Here is a 17,492-nt window from a genome sequence, read left to right as displayed (position 1 = left end):
TGCAGGACTAAGACCTGGGAGATCAGGGTTCAGGTCTCCACTCAGCCACAAAACTCACTGGGTGACTCTGGAACAAGTTGTGACCAGTGGGTATGGGGCTGAAACATGAACAGACACCCCAGCATCTCCCTGGCACTAAGAATCAAAACCTTCTGACCAGTCAAGGCCTGGGAAATCAGGTGGGAGGGTAGAACAGGATCCCCAGTGCCCAAGAATCCCTCGTCAGCTACATAACTGTTTCTACAGGACAAGGGAAGAAAGGAAGTCAGGTATGAATCTGGTTAAGTTGCTGGGACCGTTGTCCAAAAGCAATCTGGATTTCATTTAAATTTTCATCCTGGAGCGATGCCTTTAGCATGCTTTGAAGTTAACCAGTCCAGCACACAACCACCCCCCTCCCCACAAAAAAACCCAAACATACCCCAAACATCCCTCTTTGAACGACCCCCAAGTGGTTCTAAGCATTTGATCTTCTTTTCATCTCATTGGAAAACAGCCCAAACACAGCTTTTTCTCCAGGACAGTCATGTAACGCTATGATTTCTAGCATGTCTTCATAAACAGCAGCTATGTTTACCCCAGACTGATCTGTACTGTGTGAAGCTCGGCTAAGTGGCAGACTGTCTAGGATCTGCTCTAGGGATGAATGAATCTGTCAATTTCAGTTTACCTCCATTTCTCATTTCCCCAAACTTAAGATTGCAACTTAAGAAACAAAAAGCATGTATGAAAATTTGTGTGCATTTTAATGCACATTTCTTCTAATATGCACATTTTCGCATTCATCTTTCCAGGCAATTTCCCACAATACGATGCAATTTGGCACATTATTTTCACTTATCCAGTTTTGTTCACGCGTTTCCCTAATATATCCACTTCTATATTTTAATGGCAGCATCCACTTCAATTCTTACTCACAAAACAGGTGAGGACAAAAGGAAAACCCAATTCCCTTACCTCCGACATTTTGGGGTTCCCGGCGCTTGAGGGCACAAGCCTCCCTGCCTCTGGACGTGGAGCAGCAGACATGGTGTAGGTTTCTTTGCTCACCTTTTGCTTGGAGCGCAGGAGCGAAAGGGCTGCTTTGGTGGACACACCGGGGAGGTTGGGATTATACAAACTAACGCACCAGCCGGCATACACCGAGGACCTTCGGTCAACTTGCTGGATGTGATTTGGCTTTGTGTAATTTAAATAGCACCAACTGACATTAGTAGTTGTATGGAGACTGGGGAACTGAAATACCTTCTTGACATCTGACCCCTCTTGGGACTTCTTTGAACTTTGGGCAGCCTCAGAACGAAGAGCTGAACTTGGGGAGGTTGTTGCAGGTGGCTCCATGGACTCTTTGCAATCTTCCTTCTTCACCATCTCCGGGGATTCCTTGCTTTGCAACTGCTTGCCAGCTGGATGCTTAGATTCCTCTCGCCCCTCAGAGCTCAAGGCCTCATGCTGTGGAGAGGCTGGCCATAAAGTCCCCTGGACTTCTTCCAACTCAGACTGCTCAGGCGATACGTCCGGGGGCATTTCTGACTTGACTCTCCTTTGGTTGTGCTTCTTCCCTTCCTCTGTTGCACAGGGGGCCACCGCTGCTTCCGACTTCTCCTCCATCTCAGAGAACTCTTCCTCCTTCACCCTTTTCTGCTGCTGGGTTTCCATAGTGAGTTCCAAGCTTCCGGCTGGAGACAGCATCCGCTTGCTTCCTCCGACAGTCGACGGGCTACCTTCAAGATCCAACAGGCTTTCAGATGGTGAGCCAAGAGGAATGTAGCCTTTCTTTTCCGAGAGTGACAATGGCAGCCTTAGGTAGGGTGTCTGGAAGATGCTCTTCTGCTCTTCGGTGATCATCTGTGCCAGATCAAGGTCGATTCCGTGAACATTAGCGGTGCAAACCAAGGTACCCTTGGCCTCGTACTCATCGAATCTGGGCAGGATGATAGAAGAGGCGCTGCAATGCGACTGAGTGACCAGGATCTGAGAAAGGGTTGTATACATTGCGCTTCCGTAGGAGGGCATGTTCGTCTGAATGCGAACCGGGACCACTAGGGACACGACAGGCTCAGATCGTGCAGGCACCACCAACTGAGAGATGGAGACAGATGCAGAGGGGCTGCTAGGCCGGGCCAAAATATGCAGCCTGCTCTTGGAGCTGTAGTCTGCAAATGGGGAGAAGATGGGACCTCCGGTGGGCGGAGAGAGCCTGGATTTGAGCTGGGGCAAATGGGCACCAATGTCACTTGGCAACTGGAGAGCAAGCTGGGACTGGAGGGGCAGAAAAAAGGCAGAATGGAGTGGCGGGGAGCCTGGGTAGTGCACAGGGACAAGGGACGGGCTCTGCCTGAGTGCCACGTCCCCTGGGTGGGACAGCAGCGGAGGGGCAATGTGAAGCTGGCCTGGGTGCAGCAAAGCATCTTGCAGCGGGATGGCTGCATTCTCAAAGATGGAGTGCGGTATTTGCGGGATGGAATACTGAGCGGAAAAGAGGTCAGTCATTGTCTGGCTGGAGAAGAGCTCCACTGTCTGTCCCGATGGTGGCAAAAGATGTTGGAATGGCAGGAGAGAAATCTGCGGGGTCATGTACTGTTTCTCATGGAGCGTCAATTGCGCCGATGGGTGGTGAAACACCTGCAGAGCTTCGGTGTAGGGGTGGGTATACGTGCGCTCAGGGCAGTCTTTTGGCTCACCCTTGTCAGCTGGGTAGCCTCTTTGAGAAGAGGAGGAGGAAGAGGGTGGTGGTTGCTGCTGGGGCAAACTTGCAGCTGAAGATTTGCTTGTGGACTGCAGCAGCTCTTCCGCTTCTGTGCCTCCTTTGGAGCCAGAGTCTGGCTCGTGCTCTGTGTGCCCAGCAAGAGATGCCTGCCTTACCAGGAAACATTTCCTCCTCTCCTGTGGTGCTGGTGTTGTTGGTGGTCGGGGCAGGGAAGTGGGAGAGGAGGAGGATAAGCTCCCATAGTCAAACGATTTGCTGCGGGTCTCCGACATTGGAGAGGAGGGAGAGACGTTGGGCGTCTGCTCGGAGACGGACCTCCGCATTTCTCGGGTAGGGTGGTGAGGGTGGTGGTGGCCTGGTACTGTTAGCATGTGTGGGCCGAGCCCAATAGGTTTTATGTGGGATTCAGAGGACTGGGAAGCAGCTTCCTCACGTTCAAATGACGTTGAGCGGCTGGAGGCATGGGAGATGCTGCTCTCCTGACTGGGGCTCCTCACTGACTCAAAGCTGGATTCTCCAGAAGACTGAGCCATTTCTGCAAGCCTCAGCCTCTTCTTTTTGGGTGGCAGCTTCTCTGCGGGAAGCTGGGAGAGAGACTGGCTTCTCTGTGGCCACTGAAACTCCTCCGTCTTCTCCGGCTCTTTAGGGGGAGGTTCAGGCTCCATCTCTGGCCTGTCAGGCTCTTCTGTGACCAGGATCTCAGGGACTTGGATGTTGGGTTGACGCACAAGCTTTGGCTGCAGGGAATGAGTCGGCCGGCTGTGCTGTGCAGCTGACTGAGAAGTGTATGGCAACGGCAGCTTTTCCTCTCCTTCCAAGCTGCTCAGTTGTTCGATAGAATCCGACTTCTCAAAGGAGCTTGTGTGCTGGATGACAGAGATCTCCTTTGAGGTCGTCCTCCTCTCCTTGACCTCCGTACCAAAAGATGGTTTTGCAGTCCTAGAGTGGAAAGCGACACCGGCATCAGAGAGTGCCATCGATTTGCTGAGGTCTGCTGGTGACGTAATGGACTCGGACGTCAGGTTCAAGGCCACATCAGTGGGTTTCAAGCTAGTAAACTGAGCGGCTGCCCCAGAGCTACAGGAAGATGGATTGGTCAACTCAAAAGCCGGGGGGTCCTCATCATCACCGAGGCTCTTTTCCTTACGCCTTTTCCTCAGCGGAGTTAGTTCTAAACTCGTCCCCAGCTTATAATGCATCATCTGCGGCCAAGGATCAGATTCTACGGAACCCTTCTCGGCTTCCAACGAAAAATGAGAACCGGAAGATCGGGGCTTGGAGACCTGCAGTTCCGAACAGTAATACTTCTTGTGGGCTTCGTAATTATCCCGTTTCTTGTACCGAGCGCCGCAAACGTTGCACTCATACATGAACCCTTTTGTTTTTGCGCCCTTCCTCGACTTTTTGGTGAGCTCGCTCTCCTTGGTTTCTTGTTCCTCAGGAGGTTTGGAAGTGCTTTCTTTGCTCGCCGCGCCCATGTCCTCCGAACCATACTCCATCCCCAACGGAAGTTCGATGGCGGGCTGCCGTTTTAGCATGCGTGGGTGGGAAGACACCTGGCCGCGGCTTTGGACCTCCGATTCGGTGATGTGGTCATCGAAAGAATAGCTACCTCTAAAGGTATGGGAAGAGCTGATGGTACACGCAGCCGAAGGCATAGAGTGGCTTCGTAGGAGAGGCACTGTCTCTGTGGCACTGTGGGAATGCTGGAGTGATAGCAATGATTGTTCAGGCTTCATTTTTTCCATGTGGGGCATCAATGACTTGGATGAATCAAGCTGGCTACCAGAGCCGGGTTTGATTTCTAACGCAAAGGGCTCTCTGTATGTGCCGGACTTTGGCGATTCAATGCTGCTGCGTCTGGACAATGAACTTCTCCTGGGCTTGACGCTATCTATCTCGCTGGTGTCAACAACGGCTTCGTTAATAGTGATTAGTTTGGTGATATGTTCAATAACCTGCGTTCTGGGCACAGACAAAGGAACTGTGCTGAGTTTCTCCTCGGCCGATACCTGGGGAAATTCCTGGGCAGTGGCTGTCGCTAACATGGAAGTCCGTTGGCCAATTCTCCCGCATTTGCCAAAAATAATCTCTGCATAAGACTTGGCGTTGGTGTTTGGTGGGCTGATTTGCTGCTCGGCGCTCTCTGACCTGGAGAAATAGCCAGATTCTGTGCTCCCTTTGCTGCCAGGGCTAAGGAAAGCCTGTTCCTCAATCACCTTCTTTCTTTCACTCAATCGGAGAGCGAGCTTCTGCTTGATAGTATGCGTTTCCTCCGATTTATGACTTTGGGCATGCTCCGAAGCCGGCTCCACAAACGGGCTGCTTTCTTCGAGAGACTGAGACAGGCTGGAGTGAGAAAACGAGCAGCTCTCTAGGCTAGAGCTTTGGCTTCCTGACCCGTACAACATGGTTTGCTTACTCCGGGGCGAAAATTCTGCCAAATGGCTCGGTGCGCTCCTGGTCTCCTCCTCCGAGTCGGTGCTTTCACCCTCGGTGGGCTCTTCAAATTCCTCTCCAGCCATCTTCTCCATTTCCAAACCAGAAGGGTACAGCTCGGTCCCGGTCCCCGAGGCGAGACCGGCTTTGATCCGGTGAGCGTGAGACTTCCGGTGTTTATACAGATTGCTCTTGGTTTTGAAGGAAAAGCCGCAGGGGACGCAGGGATAGGGCCGCTCCCCTGTGTGCGAACGGATGTGTTTCTGAAGGACGCTGGGCTTGGCGCAAGGCCGGCTACAGTACTGGCAAATGTATTTGCCGGGTTTCTGGGGTTTCTTCTCTTTCTTGTGGCCTTCTTCCGAGGATTTCAAGGAAGCTTGTGAAGCGCGGGGAGTGTAGACCTTTGGAACGGAGGGCATGTCCTCTTCGGGGACGACAGGAGGACGGGACGGCAAGAGCTGGCCAGGGTGAAGCCCAGAGGAAGGAAATGAACTGGAGGGACCTGCCCTGGCTGGGTCGACTAGCTGCCATGTCGTAGGGCCTTCAAGGACATGTTCCTGCTTCCGGGGAGGCATGAACGCTGGTGACAGGGGGTGCTGCTGCTGAAGCTGGGAGATGTGGGGAGGGTGTTCAAAAGAGGGGTGTTTGAGCTGGGCTGACCCTGTCTTCTCCTGGGCCTCCTCCCTCGAAAAAGGCTGCTGCGCTGCAACGTCCCGGAGGGGAGAGCCTTGCAAAGGAGCCGAGCTCCCCGGATAGGTAGCGGCGGACGAAACACTGCTTTGGAAAGCCTGTCCTTTGACGAGCCTCCTCCTCGACCCTTCCTCGCCCTTCTTTGTGCTCCTCTGGCTTTGTTCAGGATCCATGACCTTGGGAAGGGAAAGGCAAGGAGGGGGGAGACGGTCCAAGGAATCTATTTCGGGAAGGTGTCGGCAGGCTTCATGGATAATGAAGGAAGGCCTCCTCTGTGTTAGCTCTCCGGCATTTGCTGTGGGGCTGCCAAAGGTGGCGGCCAGAGAAAACAGTTGTTGACTCGAGATTTCAAAGTGTCACTCTCTGTTGTTTGATTCAGGGGGGGGGAAGGAACAGAGGGTGGGGAGGGAACAATGAAAAGAAAGAAAAAAAGGTTGGTTGAGGGTCAAGAGAGTTCACACTGGTAAAGCATGACAAACTACTTCAAAGCAGGAAAACTATCCAAAACCTGTAGTCCAAATATTTTCCTTGTGGATTTTGCAGAGGCTTTAAAGGGGGCCATTTTTATCACCGTTGATGGTGGCAAGCTTTCAAAGAGGAGAAGCAACCCAGAACACTGCCTCGGGTCCTTTTTCTCATGCAAACCTTGGTAAACGTGAGGCTCCCATGCTCATCTCGCAGCCATCTTTCTCCTTGGCTTGGAAAAACAGCACTCGGCAGTCCTCTGTTTCTCTCTGCATGTGTGCCCTGGCGCACCGATTCCTTCTTTGCTTTCCTCTTCTACCACTTTGCCGTTCAGAGACCTCGGGAATCGGGCCGATCACAATCCTGCAACGACATTTGTCGAAGAGGTGAAAACACACACAAACACACAATTGCGACTGTTTGCATTCATTAGGTTTTAAAGCAATCCGATATTCAAGAGTACATAGGAGGAACACAGGAAGCTGCCCCCAGCAAGTCAGACCATTGGTCCATCTAGCTCAGTACTGTCTGCACTGACTGGCAGTGGCTCTCCAGAGTTTTTCCCAGCCCTACCTGGAGTGGCCAGTGATTGAACCTGGGACCTTCTGCATGCCGAGCAGGTGCTCTATCACTGAGGGAAAGTCCTTCCCCCATGGAACGGAAGCCATTGGAACTCCCTTTTTGCATAAGCAGGCAGTGGATCATGCTTCCTGGCAGCAATCCTAGGCAGACTTATTGCAGTTAAGTTCACACACACACACACACCAGGCACACTCTTCTTAAAAAGTGCTAACAAACATAATCCAGGGTAGTAGATGTATTCCAGAAAACATGCACAGCCAAGATGACCTCAGACTGTAAACAGTCACCTGCATTTGATTACTCAAAATTAACATTGATTCCGTCCCGCTGTCTGCAGCTGCTGTGAGCTGGACAACTTTATAGGTTAGATATTTGCATTCCCCCCCCCCCATTTAAAGAAAATCCTGTTCTCTCATTAATGTCAGAAACCTTATCCAACCGAAGGGACAAATAGGTGCTGCTCTGGGGTTTGCCTGGAAAAGGCAGGAAAAGGACCAACATGGAAGGTCTTTAATAACAGAAAATACGCAAATGCAGAATGTGGTCTCATCATCTTTATGATATCACATAAAGTCGATCTTTATGATATCAGACTTATGGAGCTGTGGCTTGTACAATCAGCAAGAGTTATTTCCAGGTAAACATGGTTAGGATAAGGCTGTAGGGTTGGCGTTTATCACACGTGTGGTTTATAAATGTTAAATAGGCATCCCATAGATTGAACCCCTATGAAGGTCCCTCCAAGCTGGTCCCTCCAGATCAGGGCTAGGGAACCTCTTCCATCCTGAGGGCCACATCCCCTCATAGGGAACATTTTGAGGGCTGCACAGCAGTAGTGTGCATGGCCACAGGCAAAAGTGGGGATGACAACTTACCTTTGTACAGTTCTGGCCACATGAACATCAGAGGTTTCCAGATACTGTACATGTACAAACACACCTCTCCATTCTCTACTCAGGCAAGCAAGAGGCATTATCACAGTTCAGCAACATGTTCCAGATAGGCAAAATGACTTGAGGGGGTTGTGGAGCAAGGCGGGGGCGGGGGCTGTGTAGCCTGGGGAGAACCCTGAGGGCTAGACAGAGAGGCCTGGAGGGCTGCTTTTGCCCCCTCCCCCGAGGTTCCCCACCCAATCTACACCACTGTTTTCTGACATGTTTGTCCATAGTCGATTTGGGGCAGCTACAGAGGGCTGGGGCCACCACTCAGGGGCAGTCCCCGCACTTCATATGCAAAAGGTCCCAGGTTCAGTCCTTGGCAACTCCTATCTAAGGAGTCAAGTGCCCAGTAATAATAATAATAATAATTTATTATTTATACCCCGCCCATCTGGCCGGGTTCCCCCAGCCACTCTGGGCGGCTTCCAACAAAACAGAAATTCTAAAATACAGAAATCCTGAACGCTGAAGGAGCGTCTCCACCCCCATCGTTCAACTGGGACACTGAGGTCCAGCGCCAAGGGCCTTCTGGTGGTTCCCTCACTGCGAGAAGCGAAGTTACAGGGAACCAGGCAGAGGGCCTTCTCGGTAGTGGCGCCCGCCCTGTGGAACACCCTCCCATCAGATGTCAAGGAAATAAACAACTATCTGACGTTCAGAAGACATATGAAGGCTGCCCTGTTTAGGGAAGTTTTCAATGACTGATGTTTTAATGTATTTTTAATCTTTTGTTGGAATCTGCCCAGAGTGGCTGGGGAAACCCAGCCAGATGGGAAGGGTATAAATCAGGCATCCCCAAACTGCGGCCCTCCAGATGTTTTGGCTTACAACTCCCATGATCCCTAGCTAACAGGACCAGTGGTCTGGGATGATGGGAATTGTAGTCCAAGACATCTGGAGGGCCAAAGTTTGGGGATGCCTGGTATAAATAAATCATCATCATCATCATCATTAATGTAGAAGACCCACCTAAATGAACTTCTGGAGAACCACTGCCAGCCAAGGAAGGTGAAATATCGAGCTAGTTGGGGAAACAACCTGACCTGATATGAGGCACTTGCCGATGTTCCTAGATGGTGATTTCTAATCATTTCCCTGAGTAATTGCTAACCTTCAAACCGTGAAGCATCGTAGATAGCGGCGTCATTGTAACGTCCCCAGGCTCATCGTTTCTATGGAAAGAGAAAAACAATTTGCTTCATGTTTGCTTCACTTTTAACCAACTGCCGGGGGGGGGGGGGTTTGCAAAGATGTGAAGACCCGTCGGCCATTTGATGCAATAAGAGGCAAGCAACATAGTGCTCTTAGGATGCTGCTGGATACCAATTCCCATCAGCCTCAGCTAGCAGGAGAGCCAATGGACAGGGATCATGGGAGTTGCTGTCCAACACCTTCAGTCCATTGCTCGTGCCACAGACACTTCTTTTAATAAACATCTGTGGCAACAAGACACTCATTTAAATCAATCAATGGCCAACAGCTGCTTCCGCCAACCCAACAATCTGTGACTCAACCAGGGATGGGTGTATCAGTCTATTTCTTGACTCTCACGTGAATTCACACTCAAATCTGTTCCATCCTGTTTCCACATTAATCTGTATATATATATAAGCATAGACAAAAAACTGCATTTAAATACATATTGCTGTTTTGTCTCAAAGCAACCGTGCATTTCTGAAACCGAGAACATTTGAGGAATGTGAAACCTGGGGAATTAACTGAGAGTTGTGTTCAATGTTGCTCATACTCAGAGTAGATGAAAATAAAGGGCATGATTAACTTTCTACCTCCTGTCACAGGGGCTGGCCCTGGGCATTCCTATCCTCATGGAAGCTAAGTCTATTGGTTCCCAGCTGCCATAATGGCTATGTCCTACCTCCACCGTCAGAGACTGTACGCCTCTGAATGCCAGCTTCTGGGAATCGCAAGTGGGGAGAGAGTGTTGTGCTCTCAGGTCCTGCTTGCAGGCTTCCCACAGCAATCTGATTACCCATTGTGAGAACAGGAGGCTGGACCAGATAGACCTTCAGTTGAATCCACCAAGGCTTTTCTAATGATCGTATGTGCCTGGGGACAGTTCCAAGGCCCAAGCACACACAACTCCCAGACTGGACTGGAGGGAGTTCTCAAAAGAGTTTTCAGCTCAGCCCAAGTAATAATAATAATAATAATAATAATAATAATAATAATAATAATAATAATATATTTATACCCCGACCACCTGGCTGAGTCTCCCCAGCCACTCTGGGCGGCTCCCAATCGAATATTAAAACAATACAGCATTAAATATTAAAAGCATCCCTAAACAGGGCTGCCTTCAGATGTCTTTTAAAATTAAGATAGTTGCTTATTTCCTTGACATCTGATGGAAGGGCAGGTGCTGCTACCGAGAAGGCCCTCTGTCTGGATCCCTGTAACCTCACTTCTCGCAATGAGGGAACCGCAAGAAGGCCCTCAGCGCTGGATCTCAGTGTCCGAGCTGAATGGTGGGGGTAGAGACGCTCCTTCAGGTATACTGGGCCAAGGCCGTTTAGGGCTTTAAAGGTCAACACCAACACTTTGAATTGTGCTCGGAAACGTACTGGGAAGTAACCAGTGATTCCTAGGGTGGCTTCATCTTGCCTTATTTCTACGATGTCATTTCTGTGGTAAACAATGACCATGTAAAATACCGTATTTTTCCATCTATAAGACGTCCCCGTCTATAAGACACCCCCTAATTTGGGGGCCTCAACATTTAGAAAATAGGGGGGATTGAGCTTTTGAGGGAGATTATTTGGGGGGAATGCTGGAAATCGCTCACCCGCCAGAAGGCAGCACACAACCGCTTCATAGCTGCCAGGTTTTCCCTTTTCTCACGAGGAAGCCTATTCAGCATAAGGGAAAATCCCTTAAAATGAGGGATAACTTGGCAGCTATGAACCGCTTGCGCCACTTACAATTGCCGCTTACAATCTCGGGTTCCGATGGGTGAGCGATTTTCGGCATTGGCTGCTTGATTGTTGTGGGGAGGAATCCCGAAAATCGCTCAACTGCCAGAATACAGCACACAACCACTCACGTCGCAGCTGCCTGATCGCCGCCATTAGCCCTCCTTCTTGCCCGAGATTGTAAGCGGCCGCCAATCACACTCCCACAGCTGTCTATTGCCTGCCGCAGCAGCAAGCAGAGTTTTTAAGTGGCTATTGGCCGCTTGATTGTTGGGGGGGGAGATGGCGAAAATCGCTCACCCGTCGGAATGAAGTGCGAGGCTGAGATTGTAAGCGGCAATTGTAAGCAATGTGAGTGGTTGTGCTCTGTCTTCTGGCGGGTGAGCGATTTTGGGCACATACCCCCCAACAACCAAGCAACCAATCACCACTTACAATCTCGGGCTCACACCAAAAAACCATTTGTGCGTCGTCGTCCCCCCCAGCACTATCCATGTATAAGATAAGCCTAAATTTTGAACCTCATTTTTGGGTCAAAAAGGCTCGTCTTATACACGGGAAAATACGGTATTGCACATTAAACACATAAGAGTACACACACACAAACAAACAAACAAACAAACAAACAAACAAACAAATCCAAGACACTACGGCCTTGGTAGAACTCATTGAGCAGACTGTAAATATTTCACCCAAGACCTCACCAGCACAAACTGGTGCAAACCGAATGCAACAGTGCCTTGATCAACAACAACACACAAAAACACTCACACCCCTGCTCCGTTTAATGGCAGTAGGGTGAGGAATACTTACAACGAATTTGATTTCTGCAGCTCGAACGGTGTTTGCTTTTTCCTTTATTTATTTTATCTTTTTATTTCTGAAGGGCTTGATTCAGCCTGCAAAACATCAAAAGTGCATAGCAATCAGAGAAACACATTTAAAAGGAAACATTGTTTTCAACCACGGACAAACCTTTGGGTGCAGAACAGAACACACACACACACACAGAGAGAGAGAGAGAGAGAGAGAGAGAGAGAGAGAGAGAGAGAGAGAGAGAGAGAGAGAGAGAGAGAGAAGTGGAAACCTTAAAACACAGACTTGATCCCAACAAGCTGCCTTTTTCCATAGAGAGATGCTGAACCCCACGCAATGAGTTGACAGTCGCAGAGGTGCGCATGTCTGTGATCAAACGTGTGGCGGTGGACCTACCCGCACTAAGTGACCAGGGGAAGCATCACAAAAGAAGTTGGCCTCAAACAGACCTCTAGCTGCAATTAAGCAGGTGGTAAGGAATTGGCTTATACTATGTGTCCATCTAACTTAGTGTGGGGGACTCAGGCTGGCAGCCACTCTCCAAAAGATCTCAGAGAAAAGATCACATGTGGAAGGTTCCAGGGCCAATTCCAGGTAGGGCTTGGAGAGCTCCCTGCCTGAAAACTCTGAAGAGCTGCTGCCAGTCAGTGCAGACAACACTGAGCTGGATTGACCAAGGATCCAAATCACTATATGATATGTTTCCAATGTTTCCGATACCTGTTAAAGGTAAAGGTAAAGGGACCCCTGACCATTAGGTCCAGTCGTGGCCGACTCTGGGGTTGCGCGCTCATCTCACATTATTGGCCGAGGGAGCCGGCGTATAGCTTCCAGGTCATGTGGCCAGCTTGACAAAGCCGCTTCTGGCGAACCAGAGCAGCACATGGAAACGCCGTTTACCTTCCCGCTGTAGTGGTACCTATTTATCTACTTGCATTTTGACGTGCTTTCGAACTGCTAGGTTGGCAGGAGCTGGGACCAAGCAACGGGAGCTCACCCCGTCACAGGGATTCGAACCGCCAACCTTCTGATCAGCAAGCCCTAGGCTCAGTGGTTTAACCACAGCGCCACCTGGGTCCCGCTCCGATACCTGTTACCTGACCTCTTTAACTGTAGATTCTGGGGATCAAACCTGAAAACCTTCTGCATCTAAAGGGTGCAATCTACTTAACAGTACCAGGATTCTGTCTCCCTAAAGCAGGCATAGGCAAACTCAGCCCTCCAGATGTTTTGAGACTACAATTTCCATCATCCCTGTTAGCTAGGGATGGTGGGAGTTGTAGTCCCAAAACATCTGGAGGGCCGCGTTTGCCTATGCCTGCCCTAAAGCAAGGAGAGGCAATGTGAGGCCCTCCACCTTATTTCAAAAGTACTCTTCAGTCAATCAGTTCAGACTTCTGGCAAGAAGTGGCCCTGCCTACTTTTCATTCTAGCCCCACCCATTCCTGGCTTCAGGCCCTGCCCACCACCAGCATGCATTCTCCAGCAGTTTAACCCTCAACACTAAGAAAAAAGTTGCCCACTAAAGGTTGGTTGCACCAACGCAGGAATGGTGCCTTCTAGATGTTGTTGGACTCCAATTCCCATAAACCCCAGCCAGGATGACCTCTTTAACTTTAACTGTCAGAGATGATGTAGTCCAATAACATTTTGTGGCTATCCTTGCCCTAAAGGGCTGGAGGGTTGACGCAAGCTAGGGTTGTCTACACCTTGAGTTCCTTGGAGGAAAGTTGGGATATATACATTTCAGAAATAAATTTTAAAACTAATCTAAGCCCTGTGTTGGCAACGCAACTCAAAACAAATTTAATAGAATTATTAAAAAAGCAATAAAACAAATTACCGTGTTTCTCATATTATAAGACATGTCTTATATTTATTTTTTCCTCAAAAAAACACACTATGGCTTATTTTCAGGGGATGTCTTATATTTTTCCTCCTCCTCCTGCCATGGCCGGTATTGCTGCTGTGCCTATCACTATGTCTTATTTTCGGGGTATCGCTTATATTCCTTGGATGCTTAAAAATCCTGCTATGGCTTATTTTATGGGTATGTCTTAAAATATGAGAAACAGGGTAGTATCTTGAAATCAACACAAAATATTCGGTGAAAGGGGTATTGGATTGCAATGGGGGGTAGCATTTTCTGCATCCTGGGTTAGGTAGCGTCTCAAGGCCAGAGAATTGAGACCCAAATCTATTGCATTTTACTTGGCATTCATTTCTCCCTCTTATCTCTGCATTCCTGACAAAGGGGAGGTGTTAAGAGAACTTCAGCTGAAGAGAGACCACTTTGTCATTTTAGTGAGGCCATAAAAGGATCTTAGTGGCTGTTTCTGTTTTTACTTTCCCTTGCCTTTTAATTGATTCCGCTTTCCTCCCTTAATGTGACAAAAAAAGGCAATAGATTTCAAAGATGGAATGTGAATTAAAATGTGTCTGGCGCATGGGCTTTTATTACCATGGCATTTGGCAGTTTGTGATCTTCTTGTTCCATTATTCCACAAGCTGTTTTGCTTGGGAGTTTACAGAAGAACTCTTGCCAGTTATGTACCAGCCAGTTCAGATGCCCCTGCTCTTAATGGTCTTCTTCAGGCATTTGGGTGCCATTGGCTCAGTTCAGACATCTTGCCAAACAGGAAGCTTAACTATGGTTAGGTGTGATGTCTGACCTTACAAACCATGGTTGTTTGGAGGGGGGGGGATCTGCCAGCAACAGAATCCATGTCACACTCAGGACCTGCTTGTGGGCCTGATGCAGCAGGCCTCTTTGGACACTTCTAGGTCCAGAGATTCACGGCAGGCTATTTTTCTAAGCAGCCTACAAACAACGTTGACTTTGTTTTAACAGATCAAACTAAGGGGAGGGGTGGGGAGACCAGAAAACCTGAATTGGCAGTGTATTCATAGCGCAGTCTTTAAATAGAGTTTCTGTGCTACCTCTTTATAATGTTGCTTCCCTATTTTGGTACATAGTAGTGACTCAAAGAAGGCAACTTCCTCCCCCACGAGCTGAAAATTATTATAGCTGCACTTGGACCAGCAGTTGAAATATCACTTCAAACCAAGTGCCTTGGTTCTGAAATCCTATCAAAAGAAAACTTCCTTAGCTTATCAGCCCTTGCAGGCGGTAGACAAGATTATTGGAAACAGCCCTTGAAGCATTGTTATTGGCTTTTACAGTTTCAGCAGGTGATTTGTTGCTGGCATATATCAAATTGAAAGCAATGACATTTTTGCTTCTTTATTTAGAAATATTTATACCTTGGCCTTTTGAACAGAGAACAATAATACCTCCAAGTTGACCCACAAATATTATATATATATATATCTGAACATGGGAATATGAACCCAGGATGGGATGGAAACCACTGCCCCTTACACCCTACTCCTAGCCCTACTTGGAGATGCTTGAGGGTTGAACCAGGAACCTCCTGCTTGCATAGCAGATGCTATGCTGCTATGCTACAGATCTCAGAGTCGCTTGCAAAAAGACTGTAGCTCAGTGGTACAGCATCTGCTTGGCATGCAGAAGGTTCCACGTTTGATCCCTGGCATCTCCAGGTAGGGCTGGAAATCTCCCATCTGAAATCCTGGAAAGCTGCTGCCAGTCATTGCAGACAATGCTAGATGGACTAAAAGTCTGAACTTGGGATAAGGCAGCTCCGTATGTTTTTCGTCCTGAGCACAGAGGAGGATGGGGACAAAAGTAGAATTAGCGGGCTCTAGCTGTCATTGGCTCTGGCTCCTGTTGGCCTCTCTGCCTTCTGCCCAATGAGCATCAGTCACCACTGGTAGGTGGGGTATATCGGTGATCAGAACTGCGGTGGGGCAAAGGATTAAATCCCCAATCGCCCCACAAAATGGCACAGTCCTGGCCAGGATCGAGCCCCTCCTGGGTGCAATTTAGCAAGCAAGCCCAAGGACGCCAAGGCCAATCACAGGCTCACCACCACCGCAGGTGGTTTAGTCTCACCTTTGTTCCTTCCTCGGTCCAAATCACATGCGTCTGAACTGACGTGAGATGGTCTGTAATATTACGCCAACAGAGAGAATCGGCAAACGAGGAGCACATGTAATTCAATTACCGCCTGAAAATGGATTTTAAGTGGTTCTTATGCTTATGAAGCAGCGCGATTAATAAATAAGGGGAAATGATTTATCCTCTCTGCAGGAAAGGCAAGCATCCTCCTTTCCACAGTATGCTCAGCTTTGTGGATTCGCCAATTAGAGAGGCCCACCCACCTCCATTGGCTTCCATCTTCCCCAAAGTACTTAGTGGCAAACTACGAAGCAGGGACAGTGAGTAGGAAAAGTGGTCTGATCAACAAATCGAGAGCAAACATACAAATCTGCAAGGGGTGGGGATTTGGAGCTGAGAAGTGGCAGGTAGCCTAGGGCTGCCATACGTCCGGACAGTACCGGGATTTCCAAGGCAGAATTGACATCCAGGGAGGATTTTCGAAAGGTGGTGCTTTGTACTGGATCTTAGGAAAGTCGATCGAAAAATTAAAAAAAAAACCTCAACAATTTTGGGGGCTTCCTATTTGGGGTGAACTGGTTTTTACTTTTTGAAACATGGCAACCCTACCTAACTGTTTCCCCACACCCACAATTTCTTGATTTTAAACCCCTCTGTGGGATTAAAAATATGGTAAACGTTCGTTTTAAAAACCTCCTTGTGTGTGTGTGTGTGTGTGTGTGTGTGTGTGAATTAGAACCCACAAATAACAGGCGGAAACAAGGTTAAACACCTCTCCCACAATCTTTCTCTGCTTAAACTCTCACCATGCTGCTTGTTTCCATTTTTTTCTTTTCAAAATGCTACTACTAGTGGCTCCTTTACACTGTTGACGCTGGCCCCCTAGATCTTCACCAGACAAAATGGGTCTATCCAGCCACCCATGAGAAAATGTCTCAGAATATCACTCCTCTCCTGTCCCTGACAAATTTCCCTACTACTGCTCATGTGTATATACTTTGCTTTTCATTGGCAAATACCAAATTGCATTCCAAAAATAAAAACTAAAACCCTCCCAAATCCCACTGAGATGGGGCATGTTTATTCCCCCCCCTCTCTCTCTCCCTTTCATAATCTTAAGGCTGAGAGTCAGCAACTTGTCAAGCCACTTCCTGAGTTCAAAGAAAAGATGGGTCCTGAACCCAAGACTATCTATTCCGTCTCCTGAATTTTTCAGCTGACCTTACAACAGAATCCAGTTAATTGTTGACTAGTTCACCGCATAAAACCCAAGGCAGGATATTCTAAAAGAATTGTTCTTGAGAGAGGTCGACGTATTTGCCAGTGTCATGTGAGGAGATCCTTCACCAATAGACCCCAGAAAATGGGACCTGCATAAAACATTGCAATGTAGAATGTTCTTGTTGAAAGTTCCAGCCAGCCATTCCCTTTTCCTACATACTCCATTACGTTTCTGCCCACCTCCCAACACATACGGAGTGAAGCAACATTCCATGCCCACTGAGCACGAATCTTGGCCCCCCTTAAAACATTTGCCATTTTTTTGGGTAGTTTTCCAAATGTTTAGGTTCACCCAAGCCTGCCGCTTCTGTGAGTGGTTTGCTATGTAGGAATTGGCACTTGGAGAACTGAGTTTGCTGTGTGTGTGTGTGTGTGTGTGTGTGTGTGTGTGTGTGTGTGTGTGTAAAATTGTCCCACAGGCTCCTTCCCTTGCCTAAGACCTGTGCATTATTATAGATATTAGACCAGGCATAGGCAAACTCGGCCTTCCAGCTGTTTTGGGACTACAACTGCCATCATCCCCGACCACTGGTCCTGTTAGCTAGGGATGGTGGGAGTTTTAGTCCCAAAACATCTGGAGGGGCCGAGTTTGCCTATGCCTGTATTAGACTGTCCTACAGCCGTTCATTCCCAACTCTCCATGCTAAAATTTTACGCCT

General features: G+C 48.6%; 1 protein-coding gene across 4 annotated transcripts in view; it reads right to left on the bottom strand.

The window, feature by feature from the left end:
- The window catches only part of HIVEP3 (HIVEP zinc finger 3), a 226,485-nt gene that overhangs the window by 48,964 nt on the left and 160,029 nt on the right, over positions 1 to 17,492 (bottom strand). For 3 of the 4 annotated variants that reach the window (XM_035120894.3, XM_088672491.1, XM_035120903.3), the window contains 4 exons: positions 11,568 to 11,653; positions 8,936 to 8,996; positions 6,485 to 6,667; positions 958 to 6,202 (listed from right to left, as the gene is read on the bottom strand). In XM_035120894.3, the coding sequence (XP_034976785.1) occupies positions 958 to 6,012 (5,055 nt within the window). In that variant the 5' untranslated portion in view covers positions 6,013 to 6,202; positions 6,485 to 6,667; positions 8,936 to 8,996; positions 11,568 to 11,653. The remainder of the gene's footprint in view (positions 1 to 957; positions 6,203 to 6,484; positions 6,668 to 8,935; positions 8,997 to 11,567; positions 11,654 to 17,492) is intronic. The other variant, XM_035120904.3, reaches the window with a different exon arrangement.

Source organism: Zootoca vivipara, chromosome 6, assembly GCF_965207765.1.
Source record: "Zootoca vivipara chromosome 6, rZooViv2.hap1.1, whole genome shotgun sequence".
Lineage (NCBI taxonomy): Eukaryota > Metazoa > Chordata > Lepidosauria > Squamata > Lacertidae > Zootoca > Zootoca vivipara.
The sequence above is the reverse complement of the archived record's forward strand: the minus strand, read 5'-3'. Positions and strand labels throughout refer to the sequence as shown.